The following is a 27,932-nucleotide window of genomic DNA, read 5'->3' on the forward strand; positions in this document are numbered from 1 at the left end:
GTCACAGAATCCCTTTCGGTCTGTCAAGTCCACACCAAGCCTCCAAAGAGCATCCCACCCACATTTCCCATGGCTAATACACCTCACCTGCACATCTTTGGACTGTGGGAGGATACCACTGCACCCAAAGGCAATCCACAACGATGCAGAGAGAATGTGCAAACTCGACATAGATAGTCATGCAAGGCTGGAATCAAACCCAGGTCCCTGTTACTGTGAGGCAGCAGTGCTAACCACTAAGCGACCATGCTGCCTCTAGGTAGTGGAGTTCCAGGTTTGGAACATGCTGATGGAGGAGCCTCAGTGACTTACTGTAGGTCATCCTGTAAATAGTGCACACCACTACCACAGAGGTGAAGGGAATGAATGTTGAAGGTGGTGGATGAGGTGCCGGTAAAGCATTTTTAAAAATTATTCATTCACGCGATGTGGGCATCACTGGCTGCGCCAGCATTTATTGACAAACCACTAGTCGCCCCTGAGAAGGTGATGATGAACTGCTCTCCTCAATTGCTGCAGTCTGTTTGGTGTAGCTACATTCACAATGCCTTTAGGGAGGGAACTGCAGGATTTTGACACAGTGAGACTGAGAGAACAGCAATATATTTCCAAGGCAGGATGGTGAGTGGCTTGGAGCTTGCAGGGGGGTGGTGTTCCCATGTATCTGCTGCCCTTGTCTTCTAAGTGTAGAGATCTTGGTTATAGGTTTGCTCACTGAGCTAGAAGGTTCATTTTCAGAAGTTTTGTCACCATACTAGGTAACATCATCAGTGTACCTCCAGATGAAGCACTGGTAGCATAGCCTGATTTCTCTTACATGTTTAGGTTTCCTTGGACTTGTGATGTCATTTCCTGCAGTGACATCATTTCCTGTTCTTTTTCTTAGGGGGGTGGTAAATGGAGTCCAAGTCAATATGTTTGTTGATAGAGTTCCAGTTGGAATGCCATGTTTCTAGGAATTTTTGTGCGTGTCTTTGTTTGGTTGTCCAAGGATGGATGTGTTGTCCCAGTCGAAGTGATGTCCTTCCTTATCTGTATGTAAGGATACTAATGAGAGTGGGTCATGTCTTTTTGTGGCTAGTTGATGTTCATTTATCCTGGTGGCTAGTTTTCTGCCTGTTTGTCCAATGTAGTGTTTGTTACAGTTCTTGCAAGGTATTTTGCTTGTCTGTATAGGGTCTTTCAAGTTCATTAGCTGCTGTTTTAGTGTGTTGGTGGGTTTGCATGCTCCCATGATGCCAAGAGGTCTGAGTAGTCTGGCAGTCACTTCCAAGATCTCTTTGATGTAGGGGAGAGTGGCTAGAGTTTCTGGGTGTGTTTTGTTTATTTGTTGGCGTTTGTTGCTGAGAAATCATTGGACTGTGTTCATTGGGTACCCGTTCTTTTGAATACACTGTATAGGTGATTTTCCTCTGCATGTGTAGTTCCTCTGTGCTGCATGTGTAGTGGCTTGTTGAAATTAGCTGCTCTCCCCTACATCAAAGACATCCTGAAAATGAATGCCAGACTACTCAGATCTCTTGGCATCATGGTAGCCCACAAACCCAGGAAATAGCATCACAAGCCCAAGGAAACCCAAACATATAAATAGAAAGCAGGCCATGCCACCAGTGCTTCATCCAGAGGTGCACTGACGTTGTAACCTAGTATGGTGATGAAATGTCTGAAGGTGAACCTTCCAGCTCAGCGAGCAAACCTACATCCAGAATATCAACCTGAGCTATAAATCTTCTTAAAACTGGTGAGTTACTGCAGTGCATATTGTAGATAGTCTACTGCTGCTACTGAACTTAAATGGTGGACGGAGTGGGTGTTTGTGGTTAGGGGCAGCAATCAAGTGGGCTACATTGTTCTGGATGGTGTCAAGGATCTTGAATATTGTTGGAGCTGCACCCATCCAGGACAAAGCAGCAATTTGATGTTTCAGCTGCAAATTCCAGAACTTCCTACAGAAACCTCTTTAACTTTCCAACTCTCATCCCTCAGGATCCTTCTCAAAATCAAAATCTTTCACGAAGTTCATGACCTTCTCTCCAGCTTTGGGGACTTCACTGTAGTAGACACTGTAGAACTATAAATTGTTGCTTTTGTTTTGAATATCAGGTATCTTCACATGGTAAAATGTTACAAGGCACAGCTCCCAGTGCAGATTGGAACTTTGATATAACAGACCTCACTGGTTAACCAGAACCGTGGCTCTGAAATCCTTTTCTCAAGTCATTTCCAGTAAGCAACTGTCCAAATGTTTAACAATTGTTGTTGAGCGATTTACGTGACGTTTTACCCAGAAGCAAAATTCTCAGGACAGGTTGATTAGAAAATATCAGAACAGTTGGAGGGAAAAAAGAATTGGCAAAACAACAGCGTAAAGCGAGCAAACATGAGATATTGCAAAGTGATTAATGGCATCCAGTCATTCATGGTACGTCAACTGGAGGTCAGTTTTCTGAGTTTATGACAAGAAATAAGGTGAACATTTTCCAGTTTGTTCTAACTAGCGGAAATCTGCTGTATGAATTCACACATCGGGAGCCAGGATAATCACAGAGAGCATGGCCAGACAGATAGGAAGAAGCATCCCCGTGTGCATGTCCTGCCAACTTCCTTTGAAACAATGCGTGCGAATTCTTGAAAACAAAACAAGTGCTTGAGAATCGAAGGACAATGGATTCCAGTGCACTTAGTTTAGGGAGGGGTTCTCACTTCTGATTTCTGCGCTGCTAGAACTGCACCCTGAAATCACTCAGCTAAGGAGGAGGACACTCAGCCCATTGTGACACTTCTAGGCCCTTTAAAAGAGCTTTCCAGTTAGTTCCACCCCTTTCCCTCAGACCTGTAAGTTTTTTCAAATATTCATTAATTTGCTTTTTGAAGATTATTGGTGTATGTTCTTCCAGATTGCCCATCTCTGTTTAAAGAATTCATTTCTTTACAGCTTATTTTGCCTCATATTTGTGATACAGTGTCAATGATCAACTACTCTTTGTTAAAATCCCTCATAATTGCATTTATTCTGCATACCCACTGTTGCTGACCTTTGTCGGTTTCCAAGTGTTTGGATTTCTAACTCTCACTCTCTGGCCTGTAGAATTAGAATTAAGTGCAGGAGTATAGTGAAAAGTGTACAATGATGTCTCTCATGGTGCCAATTTAGGTACAAATCTTTGTTACAAAAAGAGGAATAAATAGAAAAGCAGTTTCACTACCTTACCATGATTCATAGCATAGGTTAGAAATAAGATAAACATTAGTCATATAAACAGATGACAGCTAAACATTACATTGCAGTAGGTCAGCATAGGGGCTTCCACTCGTGGTCTGACCAGCCTCGCAAGCTGGTGACCACCTGCACCAGTCCCCGGTCCAACAACCACCCTCCCTCTGCTCCATGCCTCCAGCCTGTTCCACTCCGGCTCTCAGCCACTCTGCTCCATGCTTCCAGGCCACTCACCTGTATGCAGTATTGGAAAGTATCTACCTGTTAGTGATTTTTGAGAAAAAAATCCACCTGCTTAATAAGCATATATCTTGTTCATTTTCCTTTAGCTCTGTCTCTGCATGGTTCGACATTTGGTTGCTGGGTAAGGTCATTCACACTTGCCTCGCCGTCTGGGGGAATGACAATCAACATTTCAGGCATAAGCCCTTCATCAGGAATTGTGGGGGGGAAAGGGAGCTGAGAGATAAATAGGAGGGTGGTGATTGGGTGAGGAGGCTGGGAAGGTGATGAGTAGATGCAGGTGAGAATGATGGTGATAGGTTGGAAGGAAGGGTGGAGCGGATAGGTGGGAAGGAAGATGGACAGGTAAAGAGGGCAGTGCCGAGTTAGAGGGTTGGATCTGGGATGAAGTAGGGGGACGGGAGATGAGGAAACTGGTATAGTTGATGTTGATGGTGTGTGGTTGGAGAGTCCCAAGGCGGAAGATGAGGCATTCTTCCTCCAGATATCGGGTGGCTTGGATTTCTGATGGCTGAAGGAGCCTCAGGAGAAGACCAAGTGGAGCCCGGCCAAGTTCTAGTGTGGTGGTACACAATCACACAAAGTTAAGTTAAAGCATAAGATAGTTTGCAGTGTTTATCATTAGTTTATATTTTATTGTTCTAATATTAATTGTGTCAAATAAATGAGTATTACCGTGTATCATTATTAAAAGTCAACTCACAGTTCTTTGGCTGAATATAAGAATTTAAACACACTGTGTGGCAGGCGCAACAATACCTATATTGTTGTGTAACCTTGTATGTTTTGGAATCCAAGACATGAAAAATATTACTGTTCCAAAGGGCTCATAAACAAAGGGAAGCAGGTCATTCAGCTAAGTTAAATTTAATACAAAACAAAACATCATGGAAATGCAATAAGGAGGTGAAACTTCATACAAGTAGAGTCCTGTTGAGCTATTCAGTAAGGAGGAAACACTCCTTAAATCTTGTTTTTTGCTACTGAACAATTCATCTTATAATGGTATCACAGAAAGGAAGCTATTGTGGTTCACAGTCTAATACACCACGTGTCGTGACATGAGTTAAAACTGATGAAGCAGCGGAGGGGTCAGTAGTTCAGTTTTGAAGTAGTTGGCAGGATTTAATCAATATCTAAAATGTCCACATAAAGTGTCAGCAAAAAGTGACCAAATCCATCTTGTGCAGAATAAAACACTTTTGCCTGTCCCATTTCTACCTAGATGATGCAAATTAAGCTAAAGCACAAAATAAGAATGTTTCTCAAAGCCTATATGCTATGATTCTGCCTCCACACAGACTCCCAAGATAGAAAGCTTGCAACGGTGGTTTGGAATTTAGTTCCTTCTGTGGCAGACTCCATAATCTAATACTTGAGTCATGTATCTCCATAGTCTTCCAAGAATACTGTTAATAATTTCAAGCCACCCTTCTCTTATGAGTGGAGTTAACAGACATAAACCTGTCAATGGAAGTAGGGGATGGGTTTGGCTTCTCACTCAGCAAGACTCAGTCTCTTGGAACTACAGAACTTGAATGTCACAAGATGGAGAGACATGCTTTTCATTTTGCACTCATCAGGGCAAATGCAAAAATACCATATTTCAAACAATCACAACAATTTATACCACAGAGAAAACAGAACACTTTGCTTGGCAAATCAGCCCTAACTGTCCATCTCCTGGTAAATGTAAATAAGACTGCGCTTGATAAATAATCATGAGTGCACTAATAGCTACGTTAACAACCAATTTGAGATTATCATAATGTTTGCATTTATGTTTCATACAAGGGACATACAGCCCTATACAGGGTCTTGTTCTCTTCAAAACGAAAGGAATCTATTCAAGCTTGCACCTTTTTAGAACTAGTTGGGAACTTGGAATCGCTTCAACCAACCCTTTTCTCCCACAGTACAATTGTTGCGATTGTGTGAAATTTGGCATTCTTGCATTTGTCCTGATGAGTACAAGATGAAAAGTTTCAGCAAAATGTCTTGTTTTTCAACAATCAGCTGAAATGTTTCATCACATTCTCGCCTTCCTCAGTGGTAAGTGTGCTGCCAAGAAACAGAATGGTGAGAGTTAAAAAATAATAAAGTCTCCCTGACTGGATAAGTGGAGGGTGACATATCACACCATTATTAGGGCCAGACATTATACAATAAGTATAGTGACAGCTCTCAGCTACAAACTAAGCAACTGGCCCTAAACCACAAAGTTTAAGTTTACATTGAAGCCGGATTCAGAATTGTTTGAATCTGAAATCCAGTAGATTATTTCAAGGCACGGGAGCATGCCATTGGGCATATCTAGTTCCACTCTAGGTCATACACCAAGCAATGTAACAGTTGGAATATCCACTGACACTAGTTTTTTTTTAGATTTTTAGATTAGATTCCCTACAGATAGTTGTAGAAGGATCAAAACTGCCAACATTGTAAGTCATTTATGGATTTCAAACAATTCTGCAGCTGAAGCATCATCCAAATATTGGTCTGGAATTCACCGTCCCTCCCCTGCATGAACTTCTTGGGGTTTGTGAAAGTGGGTGTAACCCAGTAGAATGGTAAGGAAAGAAGGGTGAGGGTGGTGTGCCCATTATCCAGCATTTTCCCTGACTATGAACACAACCTGCAGCAAAGAGGAGGCAGAGATGTAGTGGTAATGTCACTGGGCTACTAATCAAGACCTCCATGGGAATGTTTTGAGGACATAGGTTCAAATCCCTCCATGGCATATGTTGACACTTGCATTCAATAAAATCTGAAATAATGAGCTGGCCTAATGGCAGCATGTAAACATTTCTGATTATTATAAAAAAAAACCTGGTTCACTGATGCCTTTTATGGAAGGTATCTACCATCCTTACTTGGTCTGGCCTACATGTGACTCCATACCCTCAGCAACGTGGTTGATGCTTAACTGCTCTTTGGACAATTTGGGATGGGCAATAAATGTTGACGTAGCTAGTGACACCCACAACCCATTAATAAATAAACAAAAAACAGACCATGTCCTGCCCTGACCAGCCCTTGCTGGAATCAGCCCGATTGACCCAGGAGGATCTAACTCTTCTGGCTGCGAAGGGCAGCATCCTACCACTGTATCCTGTCAGCTGGGTGCATTTTCAGGCAATGGCCAGATCTACTGGTAGTGCTGCTGAGAGACTGAAGAATTGCTGCATCTCCCACTGGCTGGCAATTTCTTGGGGTTGGCGGGCCATGAGGGTGGGACAAACTAGTTTCCAGAAAAGCCTAAAATGCAGCTAAGGGGTCTTCCCAAAAAGCCATGAAAGGTTTCTACCAGGTGTTCTGATGATACCTATGTTGCTGACCATTTACTGTTAACATATTACACACGTATATATAAGTGGTAGCGCTACACTATAGTATTTCAGCAACTCTAAGTCAAACACATTTTTCCAGCAGACTTTCTATGAATTAGTAACATAATTATCATGACCATTAAAATCATTACAAACACATGTGGATCTTTTTGCACTTGTTTTCTTGAACAGCATTTTGTCTCAATCTATAAATATTTTCCAGGATTCAAGAAAAATAGAGAGATCAATAATTTACACCATCATTCTGTGTATTGCACTGTAAGAGGCTCCTTGAAGATTTTTAAAAAAGACAACATATAAAGTACAGAGTGGATTTCCCTTTATTTGAATTGAAAATGTGAATGTTAATCTTTGGGTTATTTATGAGACAGTAGCTCATCTCAATGTTTATATTAACTATATTAAATAAAACATAGTAAAAGGGCTATACACCTTGCTGAATATGTCTTTTAATGACATAGTGTTTCCACCACCACTATCTTCACAGTATGTTTTTCTTGCATTTTTTAAGATCTGGACCACAGCCTAGCTGCTGGAACTAGCCTATCCCTTTGAAGTGACTGATCAAATACTTTCCATGAGAACCTGGGCATAACTGTATGTGTCTTGAAATTTCAGAAGCTCATTAAAGGTTCGCAACTACTGAGAGATCAGAAAGAACTCAAATTAAATAAATGCCTGACATTCTTTCTGCTTTAAGCTTTTTTTTATATCTGTGGCGCCTGACAAAAAACTTGGGAAAGAAAAAGTGAAACAGAATTTACATCTAACCCATATATTCTCAAGGTATCCAGAAGAATATCCCAGCCAATTAAGTACTTTGAAGAACAGTCCCTGTCATTTTATAGCAAATGTAGGCACCATTTGCTTGCAACAAGGTCCAAAAAAACAGTGATAAAATTATTCACATCATTAATCTACCTTCAAATAGCAGATCAGTTTTAAAGGCTCATGACAACAAATTTCCTTGAGGAAATTCCCTCCCTCAATCCATGTAAATTCAGTTGATATGCCAGTCGTACATAAGGCTGCTGTCAATCCTTCATCAAAGTTACACTGGCCGATCAGACCTCCACAAAAATTCAAGGCATTTAGCTCATCACCAGCGAACGGACAAAAAAAGGCTACTTACAGAGAACCTGCTGAAGTACACAAAAATAACAACTGATATAACAACATACAGCAAAAGCAGCCACTGTCCCCCTTTGAGGGAACTTTCCATTAGTTCCATCCCGCTGCTCTTTCTTGATAGGCCTGAAAAACATTTCCCCTTACAGGATTTCCTTAATTTCTTTTTGAAAGTTACTGTTGGCTGTGCTTACACCACCCTTTCAAGTAACGCATTCCAAGTCAAGACAACTTGCTGCTGAAAGAATTTATTTTATCATTTATCCTCTGACTCTGTCATCACCAGTGTGAAAAAATGTGGTGCTGGAAAAGCACAGCAGGTCAGGCAGCATCCAAGGAGCAGAAGAGTCAACGATCCGGGCATAAGCCCTTCATGATGTGCTTTTCCAGTGCCACACTTCTTGACTCTGACTCTTCAGCACCTACAGTCCTCACTTTCTCCTCCTTTCACCACCACCCCATCCCACCATGAAAATCTTGAGTCATACTTTAAAATAAGACAGGATCATAAAACCATAAATCATAAATTAATTAGAAATAACTTCAGCATAAGAGCAGAGATGCAGATGTTCAAAGTATTCTAAGCTGTTGGAAGTTATCACAAAAGGTGGGTATAAATGGCATTTTCTCAACATATTAAGAAACTGGGTACAGGGAACCTGTTAAAAAAAAAACTACCCAACCATCCAGGGCAAGATGGTGATGTAGAGGAGATAGTAGTTATCCAGAGGTTGAAGTTATTTCTCTCGGGACATAAGTTCAAATTCCACTATGACAGCTAGTAGAGTTTAGCTTGAATGAATAAACCCAGAATTGAAAATTAATGTCACTAATCATGACCATGAAACTATCTTCGATTGTCATAGAAATCCATCTGGGTCACTAATGCCCTTTGAGTCTGTGCCTTCTGGAATACCAGCAATGTGATTTGCTCTTAACTGCCTTCTGAAATGGCCATTCAGTACAAGGGCAAATAAGGACGGGCAATAAGGTTGATTTAATTTGATATGATTTGATTTTGTGTTGTCACATGCCTAAATACAGTGAAAGGTTCTGTTTGCATGCAGTACAGGCAGACTATAGCATAAAGATCATAGTGCTCATATCCCATGAAAAAATGAAGAAACAAAGTCACAAATGAAAAGCACTACCCATGGGCCAGTGTGTGTACTGCTATTGTCACTGCAATGAAACATTTCCTATTGAGGAACTTGATAGGAATGAACACAGGCAGCAATTAATGTTCCCTCAGGAGGAACACATCACACTACAGCTGATATTCAAACAGCAGAAGGTGGGAAACATGCTATGTAGGCAAATGGTCACCCCCCTACAGGCATTCCTGAGGTCTGGCCAGGACTTGTCCCTTATGCCAGCAGCAAGGAAGATGTTCCCCTCCCCGTTACATAAACTCCTCATGTCCTCTACTCATAACTCCGTCGCTGAGACCTCCTCTGATTGGTCCTGTCAACCTACCTCTTCTTTACAGTTCTGGGGTGACCCTCCTCATCCACAGGACTACTTCAGTAGTGACAGTGATTGATCGGCACTTGCTGAGCTCAGAACAGCCAGCCCATGCCAGCAGCATCAAATAGACTCTGATGTAGTCAAAAATCTTAACAGCAGCTACCAGAATTCCTTGGCTGCAATTTTTCACAAAAGCTTATAAAGTTCTTAGGATTAAGACAGGGTAAACACAGGAAGGATGTTCCTAATGACCAGGGAGTCCAGAACTATGACTCAAGGCTATAGGGATAAATCATTCAGGCCTAAGATGAGGAGAAATTTATTCACCTAATGAGTGGTGAGCCACAGAAAATGTTTCAGCGTTGAGGGTTATGGGAATTGGCCATGCTAAATTGCCCCAGTATAGTCTAGCGATATGCAGGTTAGGTGGACTACCAAGGTAAAGGTGGGATGCTCTTCGGAGGTTGGGTGCATGACCTCTTTCTGCACTGGAGGGATTCTATGATTCTAAAATAGTGAATGTTTCCAGGAGGAGTTAGACGCAGTTCTTTTGATCTAAAGAGATCAAAGGGGACAGGGAGAGAGTGGGAACAGGGCACTGAAATGGATGGTTGGCTTTGGCCATACTAAATGACAGAGCAGGCTCAAAAGTGTCAAATGACCAACATGTCCTCCTATGTTTTATGCTTCTATACTTAATTAAAAATACAGAGGTCTCGCCCCTGGAGGGAAAGCTTGTGGCAACCCTGAGTCACTTCTTTGGAAAGGTCTGCCAAATTAATTACTGCATAGGCATTTAACGGACAACAATGGGCCTTTCCAGGAACAATGATGCTGGTGATGGAAGACTCATCCACCAAGAGCTGCCAGTAGGACACCACCTGAGGCCCATTATTGTGGCTGGACTCCATGTTATAGGAGGAATTACCAGGGATTGGGGGTCAACAGCAATGCAAGGTATGGACTCTCAGTGTACCTCACTCCCACCCTCCCTTTCCCAATGTTGGGTCCTTTGATTGGACACTGAGTGTTTTTGTATGATGTTGGATACACAAGTCCAATAGTGGCACTAGCCTGAGTTTGCTGGTTGTGCGACCCATGGAGCCAGCAGTCCCCTCACCTCACTAACCACTAGTTTAATCAGCAGTGTCAGGAGGGGACCCTTAAGTGGAAACTAGTCACCCAATGATCAGGATCGAATCCTAGTGGGGCTTATAGAAATAGCTATGTGGTGTTGTCACCATCACTCTAGCTGGTGGACAGCCTGTTGCTGTAATCTCTCTGCCATTTTTTTAATGACCATAATGAATCATCATAGAATTCCTGCAGTGTGGAAACAGGCCATTTGGCCCAAAAAGTCCACACTGAACCTCCAAAGAGTATCCCACTCAGATGCAGTCCTCTACCCTATTATTCAATACTTCCCCTGACTAATGCACTTAGCCTACACATCCTGAACACAATGGGTAATTTAGCATTGCTAATTCACCTACCCTGCACATCTCTGGACTGTGGGAGGAAACCAGAACACCCACACAGACACAGGGAGAACTCCACACATACAGTTGCCTGAGGCTGGAATCGAACCCGGGTCCCTGGCACTGTGATGCAGCAGTGTTAACCACTGAGCCACCATGCCCATAAACATTACAGCAATACATGTTTTGTGATATTACCCTCATGCCACCACCTTTTCCCCTTATTAGGGCCATTGGAAGGAAAGGTTGACAGAAACATAGGAGGTGAGAGCAGCGGTGAAAATGGCTGACAGATATAATGGAGTGGATGGAGTTGATCCATGTGGAATGTGTAACAACAGCACAGAATGTGCAAATCCATGACAATCAACTTCGGGGAAGAGGATAACAACACAAGGGAATGAATTAACTTCTGCCTGTCCATCTGCCTAGCTATCATGTAGATATCTATAGCCGCATTCATCTTTCCAGTTATGTAACTTAGGCTGTTACCTTTAGTGAGGATATGTCACCAGAACATATTCAAAAGAAGTAGCATTAGCTAGATTACTTCAGTGATCTTGAAGTAATCTTGTTATCCCATCGAAAAACCTGACTGCTTAATGTAAACAGGTTGCTACTGAAAAAAATGCTAACACTTCACTTCTCTTAACAACTAGAATCGATGCCATTAATTTAACATCATTGCCCCTTACCTCTCCAAATTTTGGATTTTAAAGTTAGTGAATCTTTGTTCAATGTTGCTTGACTAATGCAGAAGATACAGGATTGAGGATAACTAAATTGTGCACATTATTTCATTTTTAGCAATAAATCACTGCCTTGAATCACAATTTTCCAAATATTACTTCAAACCAACATTTTGTGACCCTTCTTAAGGAAAATGCATGATCAACATTCAGACAAAAGTAGCCTTATGTTGTATCTCTGACGTCTTACTCTTGTCACTCTTCGCTGTTATCAGTGATGGCAACTCTGACATCCGATAAACTCCAGTGCGCATTCTCCCTTGGCAACCTTTCAGTTCAGAAATGTAGCCTTCAAAACTCAGGTTCCCATCTGACTCTTCAGTTGCCGTCCTAGTATTTTCTGATTTCACTCCATCGATGTCAATAATCTTGTTTACAGGAAGTGTTACATGGGAGTGGTTGGCACCAGCAGCCAGAGCAGTCCTGTTTACACTTGTTGGGGTGTTCGGATTCTGTCCAAAGCAAGCAGGCTTCTTCCAAGCAACTTTTCCCCTTTCATTCATGGAACCTTTAAAGGAGTAAGAAAAACAGGCGCATTAAGATAATGACAAACACAGGACTTAAATACCAATGCACTGGCTTTTATTAATTAAATGTGTGCTTTCTATGAAGAGATGAAATGAATAGCTCTTGTTCATTATTAACAAGTTGCAACATATCACAAATATCACTAAACTGTGTTGAGAATTTCGTATCAGAATTTTTAGCAACTGGTGCTTACAGTGGATACTCGCTGGAATGTTGAAGGCTGATGGGTGACCTTATAGAAATTTATAAAATCATGAGGGGCATGGATTGGATGAATAGCCAAGGTCTTTTTCCCAGGGTAGGGAAGTCCAAAACTAAAGGCCGAGGTTTAAGGTGAGAGGGGAAAGATTTAAAAAGGACCTGAAGGATAACTTTTTCACGCAGTGAGTGGTGTGAGTATGGAATGAACTGCCGAGAAAGTGGTGAAGGCTGGTACAATTGCAATATTCAAAGGCATTGGATGAATAGAAAGAGTTGGAGGGAGATGGACAAAATGCTGGCAAATGGGACTTGGTCAGATTGGGATGCTTGGTCAACGCGGATGAGTTGGACCGAAGGATCTGTTTCCGTGCCATGTGAATCTATGACTCATACAACCAGTAGCTTATGCAGGCCATTCAGCCCCATTAGTATGTTCCACCATTCAGCAAGATTACAGCTGAGCTGGTTGTGGCCTCAACTCCACATTCTCATCTACAACTCCCATGTTATTCTGGAAAGAGGCACCTTCAACTGTGCAGCATATGGAAGTATCAGTCTAGATTTCTGATTGATTGATTTATTGTTGTCACATGTACCAAGATACAGTGAAAGGTGTTATTTTGCGTGTTATACAGACAGACCTTATTGTACAAAATGCATCAGGGAGCAGAACATAGTGCAGAATACAATATTATAGCCAGAGAAGGTGCAGAGAGAGATCAACATTAACAGAGAGATGTCCGTTCAAAAGACTAATAACAATGGGGAAGAAGCTGTCTTCTGGCTGACTGAAGAAGGTGGAAGAGACTATAACCGGGGTGAGAGGGGTCTTTGATTATGTTGGTTGCTTTCCTGAGGCAGCAGGAAGTATAGATGGAGTTAGTGGATAGGAGTCTGGTGTGTGTGTTCATGACTCTCTGTGGTTGCTTGCAGTCTTCAGAAGAGCAAGATGCCATACCAAACTGTAAAGCATCCAGATAGGATGCTTTCAATGGTGCATCTACAAATATTGGTAAGAGTCCTGCAGTGGGAGAAAATGAGAACTGCAGGTGCTAGAGATCAGAGTCGAGACTGTGTTGCTGGGAAAGCACAGCAGGTCAGGCAGCATCCAAGGAACAGGAGAACCAATGTTTTGGGCATAAGCCCTTCATCAGGAGTCCTGATGATTCCTGATGAAGGGTTTATGCCCGAAACGCCAATTCTCCTGCTCCTCAGATGCTGCCTGTAGAGTCCTGCAGTGGCACATGAAATCACACCCTTCCATCTCAGAGGTGAGAATGCTATCAACTGAACCACAGCTAATATGAGATGCTGTGAATGATTTGAAATTGGATCCTTTTCTAAGTAGCATATAGAAATGTTGATGTGATACCTGAAGTATGAAGTATGTGTCTGAGCATGTTTTTACAGACTAAAAGTAAATAACCCTTGTGTTCTGTAGTCACATCCCTGCTATATCTCAAAGTACTTCAATTAATTATTATTGATGCCTTGTCATTAATGTTATGTAAATAAAATCAGCATCTAGTATCTGTGCATCAAGATCTTGCAAATGGCAATTAACAAAAAAAAACACTTAATTAATGAGACATGTCATTCACTGCCTCAGGTTTTGTAGCTGCTGTCTCATGTCACATTTTGACCAAAAGCAGAAACATTGATTTCTTTTGACTGCATTCTGGATCTTGTTTAATTTTATTTAGTTTTTCATCAGATGTGGGCATTGTTGCTGGGCCAGTCTTTATTGCCCATCCCTAATTGCTCTTTGAAAGGGATGGTGAGCTGCAGTCCATGTGCTGTCGATAGACCTACAATGCCATTCGGGAGAGAAATCCATGATATTGATCCAGTGACACTGAAGGAAGAATGATATATTTTCAAGTCAAGATGGTGAGTGAATTGATTGTAGGGGAACTTAAGATTGCAGTTATTCATGTGTGCTTGTTGGCATGTAAAAGCTCCTGGGATGGGGGTAGCACATTGGCATGGATAGAGGATTTGATGAATAAGAGACAATAGAAATTGATCTTTATAAGGGTGGTGCGCTATAATGAATAGTGCACCACAGAAATCTGAGGTGCTGAGATCTCAACTGTTTACAAATTATATTAATGACATAGATGGAGGGACAGAGGTATAGTTGTGAGGTAGGAAAGCAAGTTGTGAAGAGGACATGACCAGCATTTTGTTGACCAACTTTAAATGGCCAATGGAAGGTGAGAGATAAAATCATGGGAGGCATGGATAGGATAAATAGACAGTCTTTTTCCTGAGGTGGGAGAGTCCAGAACTAGAGGGCATAGGTTTAGGGCGAGAAGGGAAAGATATAAGAGATCTAAGGGGCAACCTTTCCATGCAGAGGGTGGTGCATGTATGGAATGAGCTGCCAGAGGAAGTAGTGGAGGGTAGTACAATTGCAACATTTAAAATATATCTGGATAGGTATATGAATAGGAAGAATTTAGAGAGATCTGGGCCAAGTGCTGATAAATGGTACTAGATTAGGTTGGGATATCTGGTCGGTATGGATGAGTTGGACCAAAGGTTCTGTTTCCGTGCTGTATATCTCTATGACTGTAATGACATAAAGAGGTTCCAAAAAGCTCCAGTGAGCGGACAAAAATGTGGTAAATGGAGTATAATGTAGGAAAATGTAAAATTATCCATTTTGGCAGGAAGAATAAAAGAACCATATTATCTGAAAGGTGAGAATTGCAGAGCTCTGAGATAGAGAGGGATCTCAGTGTCCCACTGCATGAATCACAAAAGGTTACTATGCAGTTACAGCAAGTAATTTGGAAGACTAATAGAATGTTATCAGTTTTTGTGAAGGGGATTGAATATAAAAGTAGGTTATAGTTCAATAATAGATGGCACTGTTGAGTCCAGCATATATTCCTTCCCTAGTTGCCCTTTAGTCCATTGGTGTCGGGCCACCTACATTTTTGTAGGGAGGGAATTCTAGGATTTTGACCCAGTGACAGTGAAGGAGACAATATATATCCAGAAGACAGGATGGTGAGAGCCTTAGTCACAGAGTCATACAGGATAGAAACAGGCCCTTCGGCCCACCATGTCTATACCATGATGTAGAGGTGCTGGTGTTGGACTGAGATGGACAAAGTTAAAAAAATGGGAGAAAGTGAGGACTGCAGATGCTGGAGTACCAGAGTTGAAAACTGTCATGCTGGAAAAACACAGCAGGCCAGGCAGCATCCGAGGAGCAGGAGAATCGACGTTTCAGGCATAATCGACGTTTCGTCGATTCTCCTGCTCCTCGGATGCTGCCTGGCCTGCTGTGATTTTCCAGCATGACAGTTTTCAACTCTGGACAGGAGCAGGAGCAGGAGAATCTCCCCAGACAGGAGCAGGAGAATCGACGTTTCAGGCATAATCGACGTTTCGTCGATTCTCCTGCTCCTCAGATGCTGCCTGGCCTGCTGTGTTTTTCCAGCACGACATTTTTCAAAGTTAAAAAAATCACACACCACCTGGTTATATTCAGGATCCAAATAAACAGGTTTATTTGGAAGTACAAGCTTTTGGAGCGCTGCTATTTTGTCAGGTATCTAGTGGGGCAGGATCATAGGGCACAGAATTTATAGCAAAAGATCAAAGTGTCATACAACTGATGTGATGTATTGAACAGACCTAGATTGCTACTAAGTCTTAATTACTTAGAATGGGTTGATTCATTAATATGCAAATCCCAGAACTTTTTTCAAGTCACATTCCCAAGATAACTTCAAGTTTTACAAAAATGGTGACATCTCAGCTCAGACAATACATTAAAGGTGTGACGTTAGAGTCTGTTTATATTCCAATCTTGAATTAGACTGGTTCTATTTCCAAAGTAGGAATTTATAAAATGCAACATGGACTGACTGCTACAGATTGCGTGCTTTTGGAACAAATATAAATCTGCAAATGCAAATTCACCCCAAAGACTCATATGTGTGTTTGTGAGGGAGTGTGTGTGTGTGTGCAAGTGTGACAGAGTATATGCCTGTGAGAGGGTGTGCACATGACCGTGAGTGTATGTGTGTTTGAGAGAAAACATGCAGAAGAGAGGGTCTGCGTGAGTGCGATCGTGTGTAAGAGTGTGTGTGTGTATGTGTGTTTGTGCATAAGTGTGTGTATGAGAGTGTGTTGTGCAGTTGTGTCACCTATAGTATGATATGAGCCCAAGATCCTGGGTGGCACAGTGGCCCAGTGGTTAGCACTGCTGCCTCACAGCTCCATGGACCTGGGTTTAATTCCAGCCTTGGTCAACTGTGTGGAGTTTGCACATTCTTCCCATGTCTGCATGAGTTTCCTCTGGGTGCACTGGTTTCCTCCCACAATCCAAAGATGTGCAGGTCAGGTGAATTGGCCATGCTAAATTGCCCATAGTGTTCAGGGATGTGTGGGTTAGGTGCATTTGTCAGGGGTAAATGTAGAGTGGTAGGGTAATGGGTCTGGGTAAGTTACTCTTTGGAGGGTCGGTATGGACCTGTTGGGCTAAATGGCCTGTTTCCACACTGCAGGGATTCTATTCTATGAAAATCCCAGTTGAGGCCATCCTCATGGGTACTGAACTTGGCTATCAGCCTTTGAACTTGGCGACTATGCATTGTTGCATATCCCAAAGTCTGCCTTGGAGGATAGTCACCTGAAGATCTGAGGTCGAATGTCCTTGACCGCGTAAGTGTTCCCCGACTGAGAGGGAACATTCCTGCCTGGCGATTGTTGCGCGGTGTATCTGCTGTCTTTGTCCTTCTAGATGGAAGTGGTCATAGGTTTGGAAGACCTATATCAGCACTGAGAAGGTTGTCTTGTGGGGTAGGATTGGATAAGCTAGCTTTATATCTGCTGGAATTTGGAGAGTAAGAAATGACTTGAATGAAACATACAAAATCCTGAGGGGTCTTGACACATTGGTATGGTGATGACATTTCCTAAGATCCTGAGGGGTCTTGGCAAAGTAGGTATGGCGAAGATGAGATTCTGAGGGGTCTTGGCATGGTAGGTATGGTGACAATGTTTCCTCTTATGGGAGACTTTAAAAATAGCAGTCACTGATTAAAAATCAGGAATTGTACATTTCATCTCCCAGAGCATCTTGAGTCTTTGGAATTTAGTAAATGGTGGTGGAAGCAGATCTTTGAATACTTTTAAGGCAGAACTGGATAAATTCTTGTTAAGCAAGTCTTTTAAATGTTGTAACTTTACCTCCAACTACCACTTCCTCTGGCAGTTTATTTTCAACACAAACCACCCTCTGTGTGAAAAAGTTGCCCCTCAGGTCCCTTTTAAACCTTTCTCCTCTCACCTTAAAAATATGCCTCCTAATTTTGAACTCCTCCACCCTAGGGAAAAGACTTTTGCTATTCACCTTATCTATGCCCCTCATGATTTTGTAACCTCCATAAGGTAACCCGTCAACCTCCTATGCTCCAGCTGCAGCCCTCCTTATAACTCAAACCCTACAGTCCTAATAATATTCTGGTAAATCTTTTCTGACCCCTCTCCAAATTAATATAATCCTTCCTATAGCACGGTGATCAAAACTCTACAAGTAAAGCCATCTAAACCATGTTTGCCTGAACAAGTATTACAAGTAATAAGATTAACTTAACAGTCTTCTTACTTTCTAGCTGAGAGGACCTCAGTGTATGCAATTTGACTGTCATATTTGTGGCAGTTTATAGGAACTGGTCCTCTTGGGACCAAAGTGGCTATGTACCACTTGAAATGTACAGTATTTAGAATGAAGTCCTTGGGACATGAAAGGCAATATATAAGCTCAAATCATTCTTTTGGGTCTTTGGTCATACCTTATCATATAGTCAAATCAATATTGCATTGGCAAATAAACTATACAGCAACTAATATGAAATTGATTGAAGAAAGCAACAAGAATTCATGGATCACATTTGCACTGTGAAGCACATGTTCTTCAACTTTATTATGTACAATCAGGTATGTATGCTAGGTAAATTTTATTTTCGTTTAGTAAATTTTGTTTCAATATCACAGCTTCTTGCTATCTGTCAGTAATACAAAATTAAACTTGTTTTTACTGCATGTTCTTCAAATTAAAATTGTAGGGGGGTCCTTTTTCATTTCTGTTGCATCAGCAGGCATATATACTACAGAGGGGTTTTGTCTGTCACTTGGTATGACAATATGAATTGCATAGCATAATGATATTCAGCTGTTAGAGGCATTATGTACTCATCTGGCAAGAGCCATCTGATTATTTATGTTTTATAACACTGTACAAAGGTGTGTCTCATAAAATACTGCATGCATACTACCATGAACTGTCAGCCAGGGATAGCCTTGTCCAATGGACTTTAATGTGCTTCAATCTAATTATCACTACACAGCTACATTTTGTACTCTGACAACTCATATTCAATTTCTGAACATATCCCAGAAGGGATAGACGTGTACCTGGAATGCAAAGTTCTATAACAACTTGTGAAGTATAATCTCATGTTCCCATTTATGAAATATATTCCTATTCTCTCCAATAATACATCTTTTTTCATGCATGTCAAATTAATAGGATGGTTTGTGTAACTGATCCTACTTCTCCATTGTTCTCATAGCAGTATCTTCCTAATCCAACATTCTCTAGTCCAGCAATCTCTATGGTCTGGCATCAACAGTATGCTTCCGGTTCCAGTTTTGACTTATGTAAAGTCACCGTTGAAACAATGAGGTTATAGCATGTATATGTATATAGCATGTATTTCCCGCTGTACCAACCAGTACCCTTCCACTGACACCCTCCTTCGACTGACTGAACTGGTCCTCACCCTGAACAACTTCTCTTTCCAATCCTCCCACTTCCCCCAAACCAAAGGAGTAGCCATGGGCACCCGCATGGGCCCCAGCTATCTCTGCCTCTTCATAGGATATGTGGAACAGTCCATCTTCCGCAGCTACACTGGCACCACTCCCCACCTTTTCCTCCGCTACATCGATGACTGTATCGGCGCTGCCTCGTGCTCCCACGAGGAGGTTGAACAGTTCATCCACTTTACCAACACCTTCCACCCCGACCTCAAATTCACCTGGACCATCTCAGTCTCCTCCCTCTCCTTCCTAGACCTTTCCATTACTATCTCGGGCGACCGAATCAACACGGACATTTACTATAAACTGACCGACTCCCACAGCTACATGGTCTGCACCTCCTCCCACCCTGCCCCCTGTAAAAACGCCATCCCATATTCCCAATTCCTTCATCTCCACCACATCTGCTCCCAGGAGGACCAGTTCCAATACAGTACAACCCAGATGGCCTCCTTCTTCAAAGACCGCAATTTCCCCCCAGACGTGATTGACGATGCCCTCCACTGCATCTCCTCCACTTCCCGCTCCTCCGCCCTTGAGCCCCGACCCTCCAACCACCACCAGGACAGAACCCCATTGGTCCTCACCTACCACCCCACCAACCTCCATATACAGCGTATCATCCGCCGTCATTTCTGCCACCTCCAAATGGACCCCACCACCAGGGATATATTTCCCTCCCTCCCCTATCAGCGTTCCGAAAAGACCACTCCCTCCGTGACTCCCTCGTCAGGTCCACACCCCCCACCAACCCAACCTCCACTCCCGGCACCTTCCTCTGCAACCGCAAGAAATGCAAAAATTGCACCCACACCTCCCCCCTTACTTCCCTCCAAGGCCCCAAGGGATCCTTCCATATCTGCCACAAATTCACCTGCACCTCCACACCAGAGAACACCTCTGGGACACCCGGACCAACCAACCCAACCACCCCATGGCTCAACACTTCAACTCCCCCTCCCACTCCACCAAGGACATGCAGGTCCTTGGACTCCTCCATCGCCAGACCATAGCAACAAGACGGTTGGAGGAAGAGCGCCTCATCTTCTGCCTAGGAACCCTCCAACCACAAGGGATGAACTCAGATTTCTCCAGTTTCCTCATTTCCCCTCCCCCCACCTTGTCTCAGTCAAATCCCTCGAACTCAGCACCGCCTTCCTAACCTGCAATCTTCTTCCTGACCTGTCCGGCCCCAACCCCACTCCGGCCTATCACCCTCACCTTGACCTCCTTCCACCTATCGCATTTCCAACGCCCCTCCCCCAAGTCCCTCCTCCCTACCTTTTATCTTAGCCTGCTGGACACACTTTCCTCATTCCTGAAGAAGGGCTCATGCCCGAAACGTCGATTCTCCTGCTCCTTGGATGCTGCCTGACCTGCTGCGCTTTTCCAGCAACACATTTTCAGCTCTGATTTCCAGCATCTGCAGTCCTCACTTTCTCCTATAGCATGTATATGCCCATTCTGTATTCGCGTTTATTTTAGTGAAGCGCTTTTGCTTTACTGTCTGGAATAATTCAGATTGTACTTTTGTTGGACACTTTAGTAAAAACATTTATTTTGTTTCTCACAGCTGGGTGTGGGAGGTATAAAGAATGCTTCGACCTCACAAAGGAACAAATGCTTCTAGTGCCATTTAAAAATTCCCACATGATTCCCCATGGTCGAGTACATTCACCAGTCTGTCAACGGCCCAGAATGATGTGGGCTATGTTGAAAAATCTGGGACAATTGCATGAGAAGATGGTAAGATGTAGGATGTTCTTGTCCTTCCAGAGGGTAGAGATAACTTATTGTGATTTGAACACATTCCAAACATATGTCGCTGCAAAGTCCTTACTATGAATCATCATAGGTCAGCAGAATAGGAGCCTGCAAAATCATTATAATAAAAGCCTCAATATTGCAAAAATTAAATGTAAATATAGTAAGAGAATCTCTGGGACATATGAGCAATGTTTTTAACATGTAAATAGTGTGGATAGTTGATTATTCAGCGTTTGAAATGTTCAATGAGTCAGAATTTAAAGTGAATTTGCTGAACTGCAATGGTGAATTTGATCGAACAATAGATGCTTTCACAATTTGACTATCCTATTTCATTTCTGATTTTCTTCTCTGTATTCTTTCATAGGTGTTACTGGCTAGACATGTGTTACCCAGCCCTAACTGCCCTTGAACTGAGTGGCTCTCCAGGCCATTTCAATGGGTAGTTAAGAGTCAGCCACATCACTGTGGGTCTACAGTCACATGTAGGCCAGGCCAGATGCAAATAGCAGATTTCCTTCCCTAAAGAATATTAACGATTGTTACAATAATCAATTACAGTTTCACATTAACGTAAAATGTTGTGCGTGCTGGAATTTTGAAACGTGTTTAGTCTTTACTGATAATTATTGCTTTTCAGTTCCTTACTAATCTTGTTTTAATCTTCTCCACAGCCTGCATTTCTTGTAATTCTGTGTAATTTACTTCAACTATAGTTTAACACTGAAATACTGTTCTCACCATCTGCCAAACAATAACTCAGAGTTATAAGAGCTAAGTGGAGTGTTAGAGAAATAATTTTCATATTGATTATAAGAATATTTTTTTAAGAATTCTTTCATGGGATTTGGTATCATTTTGAAGCCCATTATTTGTGTCCATCTCTAACTGCCCTTGAAGTGAATGGCTTACTTGAAAGGGCAGTTAAGAGTCAACCACATTTACTGTGGTCTGAAGTAACATGTGGGCCAAACCACACAATCGTTAACATTTAAATAACAGCCCATGGTGATAGGAGCAAGATACTGGCATGGAGAGAGGATTGGCATAGAGTCATAGACCATCAGATATTGGAGCAGAATTAGCCATTTGCTTCACCATTCAATCATGGCTGATATGTTCCTCAAGACCATTCTCTTGCTTCCTCCCCATAACCTTTGACCCACTTATTAGTCAAGAACCTATCCATCTCTTTTAAATACACTCACTGACTTGACACCCACTGCCTTCTACGGCTGATATCGACAGTTTCACCAGTCTCTACCTAAAGAAATTCTTCCATATCTCAGTTCAGCAAGGTTGTCACTTCACTCTGAGACTGTGCCCTCGAGTCATTGTCCTCCTACAAGTGGAAGCATCTTCGCCATGTTAACTCTATCCAGGCCTCTAAGTATTTTCTATGTTTCAACCAGATATCCCATCATCCTTCTAAATTCATTGAGTACAGAACCAGTCTTATTAACTTTTCCTCATATGACAAGTTCTTTATCCTCAGGAACGTTCTTGTAAACCTACTGTGGTTTACACCAGCTCAGCAGATATGGGGTCCAAAAGTGCTCATAATATTCCAAATGTAGTTTGTCCAGAGCCTCAGCAATACATCTCTAGTCTTGTAATCTCTCAAAATGAATGTTAACGTTTCATTTGGCTTTCTAACTGCCAACTCAACATTACCAACTAAACTGCACATTAAACTTAAGAGGATCTTGAACTAGATCTCCCAAGTCCCTTAGTGATTCAGATTTCTGATGCCTTTCCCCATTTAGAAAGTAGTCTATGCTTCTATTCTTCCTACCAAAGTGCATAACCTGACACTTTCCAACACAGTATTCCATCTGCCACTTCTTTATCCAATCTCCTAGCCACTACACTCACTACTCCCCCCTAAGACTCTTGAAGATCTGGTATGCCACTGTGTCGCCCACCAAGAAAACTGATAAAAACTACCTATTCAGTTCCTCTGCCATTTCTTTGTTCCCCATTACTACTGCTCCAGCCTCATTATACAGCAGTCCAATGTCCACTCTTGTATTCCTCTTATAGGTCAGATTTTTAAAAACTCTTGCAATCTTCTAGCTGGTTACTCTCATATTTCACCTTCTCTCCCCTTATTGCTTTTTAAAATTATCCTCTGCTGGCTTTTAAGGGCATTCCAGTCCTCTGGCTTCCTATTAATCTTCACCACAGGATAGTAAAACCCAATTGAGTTTGAATTTATTATTTTGCCAATATCGAACCAATGGGATGATTCAATGTTAGGGGGGGTGGGGGTGGGGGTATAAACTGCAGACATTTTGAAAATTGGTCAGAGAGCAACTGCTGTACAGAGAAAAACTGGAGAGAGCTAATTGCCCATCTAACATCTTACTCTCCAAGAAATTAGGAAACACTCTCTATCAAAAGCACCTTTTTATGTGAAACATACTCACAGTAAAAGAAGACGACCCACAGAGATCCTCATCTGGAAGAGTGAAGACACAGAAGAAGACAGTGGCTGTGTGGTTTTGAAATTGAGTGGATGCCATTTAAATAAATGTCTTATTTGGAACAGCATATTGTTATTGAGTTAGAGGCAGATTAGATTGCCTACAGTGTGGAAACAGGCCCTTCAGCCCAACAAGTCCACACCGACCCTCCAAAGGGTAACCCACCCAGACCCATTTCCCTCTGACTAATGCACCTAACACTATGGACAATTTAGCATGGCTATTTCACCTGACCTGCACACATCTTTGGACTGTAGGAGGAAAACAGAGCACCTGGAGGAAACCCATGCAGATACAGGGAGAATGTGCAAACTCCACACAGTCACCCGAGGCTGGGATCGAACCTGGGACCCTGGTGCTGTGAAGCAGCAGTGCTGATCACTGAGCCACCGTGCCACTCTTATAACAAGAGTTAAGAGGTATTATAATCATAGAATCCCTGCAGGGTGGAAGCAGGTCATTTGGCCCAAGTCCACACAAATTGTCCAGAGAGTATCCCACCCAGACCCATTCCTCTACCCTATTACTCCACACTTCACATGACAAATGAACCTAACGTACACATCCCTGAACACTGTGGGCAATTTATCATGGCCAATTCACCTAACCTGCACATCTTTGAACTGTGGGAGGAAATCAGAACACCCGGAGGAAACCCATGCAGACATCAGGAGAATGTGCAAATTCCACACTGACAGTTGCCCAAGGCTGGAGTTGAATCCGGGTTCCTGGCGCTGAGGCAGCAGTGCTAACCGCTGAGCCACCGTAAGCAGTTAAGAGAAAGAGGGGCTTAGAGTTGTGAATAATTATTGTTTAATGTTCACTTTCTGAGTTAGAAATAAATTGATGTTATTTTCTTTAACTAGTGGAGTTTGGGGGCTCTCTGTCACTCATATCTTAACAGATTACGAGGTGAGGATTTTCTGGATGTTGGCTTAATTAACAGAGGGGTTAACCTCCATGTCGTAACACGTTTTTCCTTTGCAGTTCTGCAACTTGACCAACACAGATTCTATGAGGAGAAAGTGAGGTCTGCAGATGCTGGAGATCAGAGCTGGAAATGTGTTGCTGGAAAAGCGCAGCAGGTCAGGCAGCATCCAGGGAACAGGAGAGTCGACGTTTCGGGCATAAGCCCGAAGAAGGGCTTATGCCCGAAACGTCGATTCTCCTGTTCCCTGGATGCTGCCTGACCTGCTGCGCTTTTCCAGCAACACATTTCCAACACAGATTCTATGCCTTCTGACTCTAAATCATTTCTTGACTTTGGATTTAATTTCCTACTAACGCAGCAACCCTGTCCTGTGCCCATTCTTTCAATAGAAACTGCATCCGTGGATACTTAATTTCCAACCCTGATACCCTTGCAGCCATATCTCTGTCATGCTTGCCACATTTCTAAAAACATATTCTTTTTGTGCATTATGGGTGTTGATGGCTGACCAGCATTTATTACCTGTCCCTAGTTGCCCTTGAGAAGGGGATGGTGAACTGCCTTCTTGAACCACTGCAGTTCGCCTGCTGTGAGTTGTCCCACAATGCCATTAGATGGAAATTCCAGGATTTTGACCCAGTGACAGTGAAGGAATGGTGATATATTTCTAAGTCAGAATGGTGAGTGATTTGGAGGGGAACTTGAAGGTAGTGGTGTTCCCATATAGCTGCTGCCCTTATCCTTCTAGAAGGAAGTGGTTGTTGGTTTGGAAGGTGCTGTCTGAGGATCAATGGTGAATTTCTACAGTGCATAGTGCAGATAGATTGCTGCTCCTGAGCGTCGGTGGTGAAGGTAGTGGATGCTTGTGGATGTAGTGCCAATCAAGTAGGCTGTTATGTCTTAGATGGTGTCAGGCTTCTTGAGTGTTGCTGATGCTGCACCCATCTAGCCAATTTCAATCTGTACTACAAGCTCATTAAAAGCTTGTTTGTATATAGTGTGCATTTATGTACACCACCCTCAGTCATAGCTTCGAAGTAATAGAAGCAGGGGTAGGCCATATCTATCGTCTCAGCTCCTCCTACTTGCATTATTCCCACAATTCTTAATTCCCCTACCATGCAAAAACCCATCCAACTGTGTCTTAAGTATATTTAATGAAGCTGCCTCTACTGCTTCCTTGAGCACAGAATTCCATAGATACACTACTCTCTGGGAAAAGCAATTTCTCTTCATCTCTGTCCTAAATCTACTCCCCCTAATCCTGAAGCCTGTCCCCAGTCCTAATCTCACTCACCAGCAGAAACAATTTGCCTGACTTTATCTTATCTAACCCCTTCATAATTTTATGTTTCTATAAGATCCCCTCTTATAAATTCTAGTGAGTACAGTCCCAGATGGCTCAACCTCTCCTCATAGGTCAACCCCCTCATCTCTGGAATCAACCTGGTGAAATCCCTCCGAACCCAGTTTATCCTTCTTCAAGTAAGGAGACCAAAACTGAGCAGAATACTCCAGTTGCGGCCTCACCAACACCTTGTACAATTGCAGCAGAACTTCCTTGCTCTTAAATTCAATCCCTCTAGCAATGAAAGCCAATATTCCATTTGCCTTCCTGAGTACCTGTTGCACCTGCAAATCAACTTTCAGCAATTCATGTACGAGCACTCTTAAGTCTTTGCACAACATCTTGCTGAAATCTTTCACCATTTAAATAATACCCTGATCTACTATTTTTACTTTATATTTACCAACACTGTACTCCATCTGCAAGACCCTTGCTCGCTCACTTAACCTATCTAAATCTGTCTGCAGGCTCTCCACAACCTCTGCACAGTTTGCCTTTCCACTCAATTCAATGTCATCAGCAAACTTGAATATGTTACACTCGGTCTCCTCTTCCAAATCATTTATATATATCATGAACAGTTGTGGGTCCAACACTGACCCCTGCAGCACTCCGCTCTCCACTGATCTCCAACCAGAGAAACATCCATTTATCCCTACTCTCTGCTTTCTACTGGTTAACCAGTCCTCTATCCATGGTAGTAAGTTATCCATAATTCTATGCATTCTTATCTTATGGATGAGTCTTTTATGCAGCACCCTATCGAATGTCTTCTGGAAAGCCATGTATACACCTCTTCCCCTACATCCACTGACAGTACCCCCTTCTCACAGTTGTTTCCTTAAATGCTGTGCCTGAAGTTACATTCTTATTTTAATTCATTCATGGGATAAGGGTGTCCCTAGATAGTCCTGCATTTATAGCCCATCCTAGACAGCAGTTAAGAGCTCACTATGTTATTGTAGATATGGAGTCATGTGTAGTCCAGGTCAGGTAGGAACAACAGTTTCCTTTCCTAAAGTACATTAGTGAACCAAATGAGTTATTTTGACAATCAGCAATGGTTTCACTGTCTTCACTGACTCCTAATTCCAGATTGGTATTGAATTCAAATTCCACTGATATGAGTTTCGAACATTAGCTGTATCTCTGGATTAACAGTCCAATGATAATACCACTAGACCATGGCCTCCAACTAACCCTTAATCCCTAGCCTCCTGACCCTTTCCATACTCTCAGTCCTGCTACTTGTTCTGGAAACTTTAATAACCTCTGCTGAGCGCTCCCCTCTTTTACCCTTTGCCACTCAATTGAACCCTCCCCCCACAAAGTTATTCAAATCGTCAGTCCCATCGGAACATCTCCCTCCTTCCCAAGTACTGGTACTAATATCCCATGAACTTAAACCCATTTCTCCAAAATCAATCTTTGAGCCATGTGTTTACTTCTTTAATCTTGCTGACCCATTGCTAATTAGCTCATGGCTCAGGTAGTAAGCAGGAATTATTATCTTTTTGGTTATGCTTTTCAATTTAGCCCCGGGCTGCACATATTCCCTCAGCAGATCCTCTTTTCACCAATGTTGTTGATACCTACATGGGCCATTCCAACTGGATCTTTCCCCTCCCACTTCAAGGTCCTCTGCAGCCCAGATGAGATATCCTGAACCCGGGCACTAGGCAGACAACATACCCTTCGGGACTCTCAAAGAACAGTGTCCATTCCCCTGACTATACCATCCTTGATTACAACTACATTTCTCTTTTCTACTCATCTTAAATGGCTCCCTGCAGAACAGTGCCTACACACCTTGCTTTCATCAACACAATGAGCAAGAATCTCAAAGCTATTAGACAAGCTCAAGGAGTGAGATGCCTTCAGCACTACCTCTTAGATTCCTCCACCTGTCTCGCTCATAGTCACACCCTCTTATCCCTGTCTACTCACCAAATTCGAGGTAACTAATCTAAGGGGTATGACCATCTCCTGAAACTACCTCTACCACCCCTTCAGGCAGTGGGTTCCAGATATCTATCATCATCTCGGTGAAAGAACTTTTCTGAAACCTCCTCTAAATCTGTAAAAAAAGTTTACATCAAAAGTACATTTTTTATACAAGATTAATGCTCCAACCATGGCTAACAATGGAAATCAAAAGAAAAAGTCTAGAAAGTTGCTAAGTATGAAATCTGA

General features: G+C 42.4%; 1 protein-coding gene across 3 annotated transcripts in view; it reads right to left on the reverse strand.

Annotated features, from left to right (window-relative positions):
* Positions 1-4,311: 4,311 nt before the first annotated feature.
* The window catches only part of rgs12b (regulator of G protein signaling 12b), a 280,716-nt gene continuing 257,095 nt past the window's right edge, over positions 4,312-27,932 (reverse strand). For all 3 annotated transcript variants that reach the window (XM_087974225.1, XM_087974213.1, XM_043703699.2), the window contains one exon: positions 4,312-12,140. In XM_087974225.1, the coding sequence (XP_087830351.1) occupies positions 11,782-12,140 (359 nt within the window). In that variant the 3' untranslated portion in view covers positions 4,312-11,781. The remainder of the gene's footprint in view (positions 12,141-27,932) is intronic.

This window comes from Chiloscyllium plagiosum, unplaced genomic scaffold (genome assembly GCF_037043375.1).
Source record: "Chiloscyllium plagiosum isolate Xiang-an unplaced genomic scaffold, Cpla_swu_hap1 HiC_scaffold_2, whole genome shotgun sequence".
NCBI classification, from domain to species: Eukaryota; Metazoa; Chordata; class Chondrichthyes; order Orectolobiformes; family Hemiscylliidae; genus Chiloscyllium; species Chiloscyllium plagiosum.